Raw genomic sequence first — 10,228 nt, 5'->3', positions numbered from 1 at the left:
TTAAATTTTTGTTTATTTTTTGATTATTTTATTATTATATTTATAGATTTATTTTTTATTATTATATTTATGAAATGAATATTATATTTATGGATTATTTTTTTATTATTATATTTATGGAAATTATATTTATAGAAGAGAGCTGCTTTCCCCCCCTTACACACACCCCCTCCACCTCCTCTCTCGCTCTCCCTGCCAAAAGACGCATGTAGCCTCCTCTTTATTTTTTTAAATTTTTTTATTTCATTTAATTCTCATTTAGTTTTAATTTTTAATTAATTTTATTTAAAAATAACTCTCATACAATTATATTTTTAATTTTATTTAGTTTTATTTTTTAATTAATTTAATTAATTATTTTTTATCAATACTTTATTTTTCAATTTTATATAAATTTTATTTAGTTTTTATTTTTTAATTAATTTAATTTATTATTTTTTTCATAATACTTATATTTTTTCAATTGATTTTTTAAAATTTTATTTTTTAATTAATTTTTTAATCAATTTCTTTATCAGTTTTATATTTTTCAATAATTTTTGTTACATGTTTATAATCTTTTATTTATTTTTAGTTTATATTTAAAACTAAAAAAAATACTACCAATTAATAATTAACACATTCATAACTTAGGAATAAATATATTTTTTTTTCAAATGAAGAGTACATGTAATAATACAAAAAAAACATAAAAACATATAAAAATAGAAATCTTAATCAATATTGCCTCCAAATTCTACTCCCGATGCGTTTGGTGGTGGTGCACCTATTACTTCGTACTACAAATGAGCGCGTGTCCTGTAACGAGTGACTCATTTAAAGGGAGAGAAAATTAAGACATGTGTTAATAGTTGGATGCGGGTAATTTAAGTGTCAAATTAGGAATGTAATTTAAAGGAAGGGAGTAATTTAAAAATTATATAAAATAAAAAAAATTAAAAATTTGATAAAAAAATAATAAACAAAATTGATTAAAGAAATAAAACTAAATAAATATTAAAAAATAATAAATAAAATTAATTAAAAATAAAACTAAATAAAAATTAAATAAAATTAAAAAAATATAAGTATTAATGAAAAAATAATAAATAAAATTAATTTTAAAATAAAACTAAATTTTTTTAAATAAAATTTAATATATATATAAGTATTAATGAAAAATAATAAATAAAATTGATTAAAAATTTAAACTAAATAAAAATTTTAAAATATATAAGTATGAATGAAAAAAAATTAAAAATAAAATTAATTTTAAAAATAAAACTAAATAAAATTAAACTAAATAAAAATTTAAAAATATATAAGTATGAATAAAAAAAATTTAAAAAAATTAATTAAAAATAAAAAAATAAAAATATAAGTATGAATTAAAAAAATTAAAAATAAAATTAAAAAATAAAAAAAACAAAAAAGATAGAGGGTAGAATGGTCTTTTGGCAGGAGAGAGAGAGGAGGGGGGTGCGCGTGTCAGGAGGGGGGAAAAGTAATTTGCTTTATAGAATGGGTAGAAAGAGAGATTAAAAAAGTAAGTGAATAATTTTAAAATTTTTTATTATTTTTTAAGATTATTATATTTATGAAATAAGTGAAAGATGAAAAAATAAAAACAAAAATGGTAGGAGAGTAATTAAAAAAGTATTATTTTAAAAATTATTTTTAAAATAGAAATTTCATTTAGAATAAATCGATCCGGTTAGACCTGGGCGAGCCCAGTTTGGTCTGCATTATGAATCCGTACTAGGGAAAGTTACGGATGGGAATCTGAACCATTCGTTATACTATCGGACGGACCTTGTTCCAATACTCCGCCCTTCGGTTCTCCAACTCGGGTCCTGTAGCTATATATTTAGGGTTCAGCCCACATCGGCGCAGTTACTTTCTCTGCAAGCCGGGAAAGCGAAAGGAAATCAAAGCGGAGCAGAGCAGAGAACGATCGGCATGGCTCCCGAGCCTGAGGACGAGATCAACGAGAAGAACCCTCGTCCCCTTGACGAGGATGACATCGCCCTCCTCAAGACCTACGTGAGTATCCTCTTCCTCGTTTCACTCTTCGAGATCTCATCTAACCATCGTTTCCACGTCCTCTTGTCTCTTCTTATCGCTGTTGGAGTACAAATTTGGATTTTTTTTTTACCTTGGTGTGAGCCAATCAGTTCTTGGCATTTGTAGCTAGGTGTGATTTAGGTCTGTCCTGTTGCCTTTAGTTCATGATTTTGGTAGTGGTGGATCCATTTCTTGTATATCATTGTTGCTTTGTTCGAGTCTAAAGTTAAACTTTTTAATTTGCGATTTAGGGTTTTCTATTGAGAAGTTCCAAATAGTACCTTTGTTCGTTGCTTCCACAAAAAGTATCCTTTTTAGGGCTGGTATGGATCAGGGGACAAATTACCCTAGTTATTTGAGCGAAGACTATAGTTATGTGATTAGTTGAGGTAGTTTTTAATTCTTATTATCTTAATTTTATGGACAGAATTGTCGTCTGTAGAAAATAATATTCAAAATTGACGTTCTTCAGCTATTGAATAGAGATTTTTTCCCGTTTTGTTGGTCTCGTAGTTTCTATATTTCTTTGTTTTGCATTATACTTCGTGTTGGATTCCTGTTGTTGATTATTGCTTACTTTGGCGTGTTGATTCCTGATGCCGATGTTGTTTACTTTGGATCGAGGATCCCTAGGTTTGGCTCCATGTGTTTAAACATGATATTCCTGTTCTTATTGAGTTTGATAACATTTCATGGCAGGGTTTGGGACCTTACTCCACAAACATTAAGAAGGTGGAAAAAGAAATTAAGGAATTGGCCAAGAAGGTTAATGATTTGTGTGGTATGTGTGCAAATGGGTCTATTTCTCTTAGTTATACCTCTATAAATATTTCTAAACTACTAATCGTTTGTTTTAGTTTGCTTTATCTTTTTTGTTGGAAAATATTGTTGGTGAGTAAACAAAATTCCATATTCGATCTATTGATAGCGTTATGTATAATATAAATGAACCTAGATTGGTAGCTTGTCAGTTTTGATACTTCTATTGCTGCCATTAGTTAAGCAATGTTGTGAAGCATTTGGATTTCAATCAAATGATAAGGCAAACTTTTGGTCAACACGTTAGTCAATATGGCATGATTAAATTTTTGTTTAATGGTTTTAAGCAAGTCATATATAGTTCAGAATGGGATCATAGCATTATAGTTAATCCCAAATGGTTGGAGCATATGACTTGCTATTGGATCTAAACAACATTGTTTGATATGAAATGTATAGCCTCCAATCAGAAAAATCTATCATGCAAAATCAAATTTTGTTATGTGATTCAAACATAGAAAACCACTAAATTCATACAGCTTCCAAAAGAGATCATTTCAATTACTGCCAATTCTTGAGTATTTAATATTAAGTTGAAAATCCTGGCTCCCAGCTATTTGGGTTGGCAATATGAATCTTTTTTGCCTTTGAACTATATGGTTACGATATATTGCTAGCTGAATTGAAGGGGAATTTTGGCGCAATTATAAAGTTGCTGCCATATGACTTGATGGTCATGAGTTCGAGTTGTGGAAACAACCTTTTGCAATGTAGGGTAAGACTGCGTACAATAGACCCTTCTCAGGGATCGACTGGAACTTCGTGCACTAGGCTGCCCTTTTATGCAATTATATAGTACACATATTAAGGGGGCGTTTGGTTCTTTCCTATGAATAGGAATCAGAATGAGAATCATTGTATTGTGGAATGGAAATGAGTATGAGCATGAATATCACTCTTAAAAGCAATGTTTGGTTAGTTGTATATTTTCTATCGGAATAAATTAAAATTTTCTTTTTTACCCTTAAAGGAAAATAAGAGAAAAAATTAGATGTGAGAGAAAGATGATTGTGAGAGAAAAATATGATGAAAGAGAATGATGAGAGAGAAAGTATGATGAGAGAGAAAGTGTGATGAGAAATAATGAAGAGAGAGAAAGTGTGATGAAAAATGAGAAGAGAGAGAGAGTGTGATAGGAGAGAGCATGTTGAGAGAAGATGAGAGAGAAAATATAATGTTAGAGAAAGGTTGATGGGAGATGATGAAGAGAGAAAATATGATGTGAGAAAAAAAATGAGGAGAGAGAGTGTGATGAGAAAAATTGAGGAGAGAGAAAGTAGGATGACAGTGAGTGTGATGGGAGAGATTGAGGAGAGAGAAAGTATGATGAGAGAGAAAGTGTGTTGAGGAAAAAAAAGAGGGAGTGTGACAAGAGAGATTGAGGAGAGAAAGTGTGATGAGAGCGAAAGTGTGATGAGAAAAAAAGAGAAAAGAGAGTGTGATGGGAGAGATTGAGGAGAGAGAAAGTATGATGAGAAAAAAAAGAAGGAAGAGAGTGCGATGGAAGAGATTGAGGAGAGAGAAAGTATGATGAGAGAGAAAGTGTAATGAGAAAAAAGCGGAAAGACAGTGTGTGATAGGAGAGATTAAGAAGAGAGAAAGTGTGTGATAAAATGATGAGAGAGAAAATATGATGAGAGAGAACAAGGAGAGAGAAGTGATATGAAAGAATAAATAAATAAATATATTTTGATATTTGATATTAAGGGAGAAAATTTTAGTTTTAGGTCAAGGATATTTTTAGAATAAGGGAATATTATGATTGATGAAAATAGGGTAATGACTCATTGAAGGGGAGGTATATGAGAATTATCCAATTTTAAGGATTCATTTCCTTATTTGTATTCCTATTCCTATAATCCAAACATTAACAATGACAATCAATGATTCCCATTCCCATTCCCCACTCCTATTCCCCTAAACCAAACGCCCCCTAAGTGATTGTTGTTCGATTAGATATTATCGAGCTTCTTATACTTGTTGTTTGCAGTGATCACTGATTCCCTACCTTCACACCTAGCCGCCTCTCTCTTAAATCTCCAAAGTGTCACTGAACTCCACTGCTAGCCATGTGAAAGTCACATGCAAGGCCTTGTGCAAACCATTATCTCGAGTTTTACTACCTGCTGTTTCTACTCTGGCCTCCCTGCTTGCATCATGGAGACTTGATTTTGTTCAATACTGGCTGAAACTTAAATTTGTGTTACCTGATATGGGCAATGTATTGTTGTTACCGGGTGATGTAGGAGAAATGGATAATTTTCTTTGTGCTAACTTGGCATTTGTGTCAGTTCATTGTTGGAACAATATGTTTTGCTTGACTTACACAATTCTAATATATGGTTTGTCATCTTCTGAACTTGGTCTGACAGAACTAACTAAATGAGATCAGCTGAGTTTATTGCTGTTTCATAGGGTCATTAAAACTGGTTTCAAGAGTCCAGCTTGTTTTTTGTAGGGTAATCAAATATGCTCGGTTAGGTTGGGACTCCTCTAAAATTGGTTGATATTCTGAAGAATCTTCTAATATTTTTTTTGTTTCTAATATTTTATGATAAATTGTTCATCTTGGTAACTGACATTATACCAGCTATGTGAGAGAAGTAGAACAACAAATTTGGGTAGGTGTTGGGATGTTTAAATTTTGATGATGTATTTCTTACTTCCATTTCTAGATGCCATCATGCTTTGCGCTTTCACATTACATAGACATTGTTCCTGTTTTTAGATTTATTTAAGTTGTTTTATAATGAATATTTTTGCCATTCTTAACCTCACTAATCCAATAACAGATCCCATGGTTAGCTCTTAAGCCAATTGTACTTGACTGTAAATCATCTTAGTTTCTCACCTGAAATCTTATTACAAAAATTCTTAAATGTTAATGTTTTGTAATTCTTTTAAGGTTGTTAGATGAATATTTTCTCACATTTATGCACCTATGCTGTTTTTAACAATTGAATAGAAATAGTTATTACTTGTTGGCTCATCAAGTCTCTGTGTAGCTTACTCAATTCCTGGATCTTAAGGCTTATCAGAATGCTTTATATAAAACGTATCGCCAAAATTATTTTTTGTCTTATAGACACATGGTCAGATTTTGAGACGATTTAGCACAACATCAAGATAAGAAGTGAACATATATGCAGGTTTTGAGGATTCGGCATAACATCAAGATATCTAGTGAACAGATTTAATTAGCAGTCCTGATGTATGCTTTTAATGTATTTTGTTTTGTTTAATTTTTCAGTAGGGTGAGGTTACTGAGGCGTTTCACTCTGTCACCTTGGATACTTAATAGTGCACTTTGCCAATGTAACCACTTAGCGAATTTTTATATTGAACTGTTCTCATTCAATTTACAGTCGATTTTGCAGTTTAATTTCATATGCTACTACCATTAGTTTTGTTTCAATAAAACCAAATTTTAATTGTAAATTATGATGAGTAATAACTTCATTTTTGATGAGGACCGCACTTGTTTGGGTGTGTATTGATTAATTCACTATCTTCCAACAATAGGAATCAAGGAATCTGATACTGGTCTAGCTGCACCAAGTCAATGGGATTTAGTCTCCGACAAGCAAATGATGCAGGAAGAGCAACCTCTTCAAGTAATCATATTCTTGATCTCTCTCTCTCTCTCTCAAGTTGACTCCATCTTATTAAATGTTTTTTTTATATAATTTTAGATTTTTTAGTTTTTTTAACCTTTCCTTGTTTACTAAGAAAAGAACGGTATAATTCTATTTAAATTCTATAATGCTTTATAATGTTAAGCAATTAATGCACCAACAAAATCAATACCTTTTTTTACTCTTATAAAGTTGTGATCCACACGAAAAAATTTTCTTAGCTGTTTGGATTAGATCAAACAATCTATGACAACAGATGCACACTTAATGCAATGAATCATGTTTTTTCTGCTTTGTTTTAACCCAACAAAGTAATTGATGCACTCTTTAATCAACCAATTATGCAGAGATATGAATTTGATTATTTGAAGGAAACACTTTCCTATGCTTCAGCTTCCCATTCATTTGTTTTTTCCCCTGCAATTAAACAAATAGGATTTTTAAATACACAATGCACGGGTTACTTTTAATAAATTAATAGGAAACTAAAAAATTTATGATTATATTTTTTACCATCGATGAGAATGATGAGCATTCAATCTTTGGTCCCCAAACCAAGATGTGTGCTATCACAGTCATCAAAATAGAAATACTAAGAAAAATATACTTCAGAATGCACGGGCAAGGCTGCTGTATATATATATATTGTTAGTTTTCTTATTTTGTTGTTTATTTCTCTTGAAGGTTGCAAGGTGTACTAAGATTATCAGTCCAAACACAGAAGATGCTAAATATGTGATTAATGTCAAGCAGATAGCTAAGGTATATTTTATGCCTTTTTTTTAAAATTTTTTATATATAATTTCAGACTGTCTGAGCTCAGATTAAACATATTTTATTTCTCTTGAATGTATGATGTAATCTCTCTCTCTTGTGTAGTTTGTTGTTGGACTAGGAGACAAAGTCTCCCCGACTGACATTGAAGAAGGGATGCGTGTTGGGTGAGGAAAATATTTCAATATGAATTTTGTTAAGCTTTACAGTTGATTGGTGTATTATGTAAACCTGATAGAGTTACAAGGGAGTTTTGCTCTGTAATTTGCTACATGTGTGTCATGTTCTCTTCACTTTCTAATACAGGGTTGATAGGAACAAATATCAGATTCAGATTCCTTTGCCTCCGAAGATTGATCCGAGTGTAACAATGATGACTGTTGAGGAGAAGCCTGATGTCACCTACAACGATGTAGGTGGATGCAAGGAGCAAATTGAGAAGATGCGAGAAGTGCGTTTGTTTACCAATAATTTTATAGCTGTGTTTAGATTTTGTTATTTATTATGCAGTATTTTTGTTATCCAACAATAACATTTCGTATTTTTTTTAAGATTTGATTTGTAGTTGATGCATGTAAGTTAAGGTCATTAGATTGGATTATACCAAATCGTTATCAGCTTCCTCATTTGCACTATCTGTGGCCATATTCTTTAGGTTGTAGAGCTTCCCATGCTTCATCCGGAGAAGTTTGTCAAATTAGGGATTGATCCTCCAAAAGGTGTGCTCTGTTATGGCCCCCCTGGAACTGGAAAAACACTATTAGCAAGAGCAGTAGCCAACAGAACAGATGCTTGTTTTATTCGTGTAATTGGAAGTGAGCTTGTTCAAAAGTATGTTGGAGAAGGTGCAAGGATGGTTCGTGAACTTTTTCAGGTAATCAACCTTCCATGTCAATTTGTGTCGTTTCTTGTCCATCTATTGGTATGTGTTTTTTTGTTGGCTATTTCTATTATGTTCTAAACACTTTTTTCCCTATAGATGGCACGATCAAAGAAGGCTTGCATTGTCTTCTTTGATGAAGTCGATGCAATTGGTGGTGCTCGGTTTGATGATGGGGTTGGTGGTGACAATGAAGTTCAGCGTACCATGCTTGAAATTGTTAATCAGCTTGATGGTTTCGATGCTAGAGGAAACATTAAAGTTCTCATGGCTACCAACAGGTATGTTAATGAACTGAATTGGGCATATGGTCTAGGCTTCCAAATACCAATTTATATTATAAACCTACTGTTTCTGTTGCATCTGTGGCAACAGATTATCATAGTGGTTATACTGCCCAAAGACTCAAATTTGATTCCTTTTACGTATCTGAAGTTCCAAATCATTCATTTTCATCTGAAATGTTAAAACTGGGGTAGCTTGTATTTAGAGTGATTTTGTGTGTGTGAGAGTGAATGAGAGAGAAGAAATTGGGTTTGTCTTGATTTAGGAGTGCCAATATTTCAATAAGCCTATTCAGAGATTGCCTTGTGGGCTCTCTGGCTGAGTTAATTCCTGAAGTGCAGCTGTTAATTGATGTCTTCACTTCAGTCATTTGGCTAATAAATTTGTTTGCAAGACTATGTAGCATCATAAATGCTTCAAGTGATGGTATTAATAGTTGTCCTATATTATTAAGACATACGATCTTTTATTAATCGATATCCATCTCCTGCAAATATTGCAGGCCTGATACTCTGGATCCTGCACTGTTGCGTCCTGGACGGTTAGATCGAAAGGTTGAATTTGGCTTACCTGATTTGGAGGGTCGGACACAAATATTCAAGATTCACACCAGGACAATGAACTGCGACAGGGATATCCGGTTCGAGCTTCTTGCTCGTCTCTGCCCCAATTCCACTGGTGAGAAATACTTGCTTCAAGTCTAAGACTTCATGATTATACTTAAAATACAGGACACAATAAGTGCAGAAAATTACTTTTTATTAATTTCTCCAGAAAATGATTCTTCATTTCTTTATTTGTCAATGAGGATGATCTAGCTTTGTGAGGCAAAAAAACATTCAACAGTCTACAGAATTTCTGCAGGATTCTATTAGAATTTTAAAATCTTGCACTTGTATTCGTGTTGTCGGATAGATTTGTTTTAAGTGCATAAACATCTGGCAATATCTCTTGCTGCTTGCAAATCTCAGTCGATTGTTGTTTTAAATGTAACTTCAAATCCACGTTCAAGTTTCATGCTAACGGTGTTTGTTCTTTAGGGGCGGATATAAGAAGTGTCTGCACGGAAGCTGGGATGTATGCCATCCGAGCAAGAAGGAAAACTGTCACAGAGAAAGATTTTCTTGATGCAGTGAATAAAGTCATCAAAGGCTACCAGAAGTTTAGTGCTACGCCCAAGTACATGGTCTACAACTAAGTATTGCCTTTAAGGCCATCATTTGGTTAACTGCGAGATGCACACTATCAATTAAGTTCCTCTATTTTTTAGAAGGAGAATGTAACTTCAGATTGCAGTTGCATAAATGTCTTGCAAGTGTACTGCCTGTCTAAAGAATTTCCCAAGAGCACTATATTTGTTGTAATTCCAGAGATTTACTAGTTATGAATCTCAAGTCAGGGTGATTTTAATTCTACAAAAATGAATTTGTTCATTTTTTTTTGTCAGTTCTAATTCTTTTCCCGTAAAAGAATGTTCCATGGCTATGCCAACTTTTATGCAATCAAGTAAGAGTAACTCCCCTTTATGATCCACCCTCCTGAGTAAATACAATATATTCGTCTCTAATGTTTGTCAGTTTTTTTCGTGATCAACACGGAGGAGGTAAATTATAATGATTAAGAATGTTAAATTATAATGATTGAGAATGCAAGTAACAGGTGGGGGTAAGTTTACATGGATTGTAGGAATTTTCTCTTGAGTAAATACGAGGCTAGAGACATTGAACCTGATGACATTTTGAGTTTTTGTTCCTCGTAATCTTTAACAGTGTAAGATCTCAAGTGAAAGTCA

The 10,228-nt window shown here is 32.4% G+C and overlaps 1 protein-coding gene across 1 annotated transcript; it reads left to right on the top strand.

Annotated features, from left to right (window-relative positions):
• Positions 1-1,864: 1,864 nt before the first annotated feature.
• On the top strand, positions 1,865-9,869 carry LOC121975378 (26S proteasome regulatory subunit 7A). The gene is made up of 10 exons (XM_042526992.1): positions 1,865-2,022; positions 2,743-2,824; positions 6,385-6,476; positions 7,182-7,259; positions 7,377-7,438; positions 7,578-7,722; positions 7,927-8,145; positions 8,251-8,432; positions 8,939-9,114; positions 9,477-9,869. The coding sequence occupies exons 1-10, from the start codon at positions 1,939-1,941 to the stop codon at positions 9,632-9,634; spliced, it is 1,278 nt and encodes a 425-aa protein (XP_042382926.1). The 5' UTR covers positions 1,865-1,938; the 3' UTR covers positions 9,635-9,869.
• The last annotated feature ends 359 nt before the right edge of the window (positions 9,870-10,228 follow it).

Source organism: Zingiber officinale, chromosome 4B, assembly GCF_018446385.1.
Source record: "Zingiber officinale cultivar Zhangliang chromosome 4B, Zo_v1.1, whole genome shotgun sequence".
NCBI lineage: Eukaryota > Viridiplantae > Streptophyta > Magnoliopsida > Zingiberales > Zingiberaceae > Zingiber > Zingiber officinale.
This window is presented reverse-complemented; position numbering and strand designations above follow the sequence as displayed.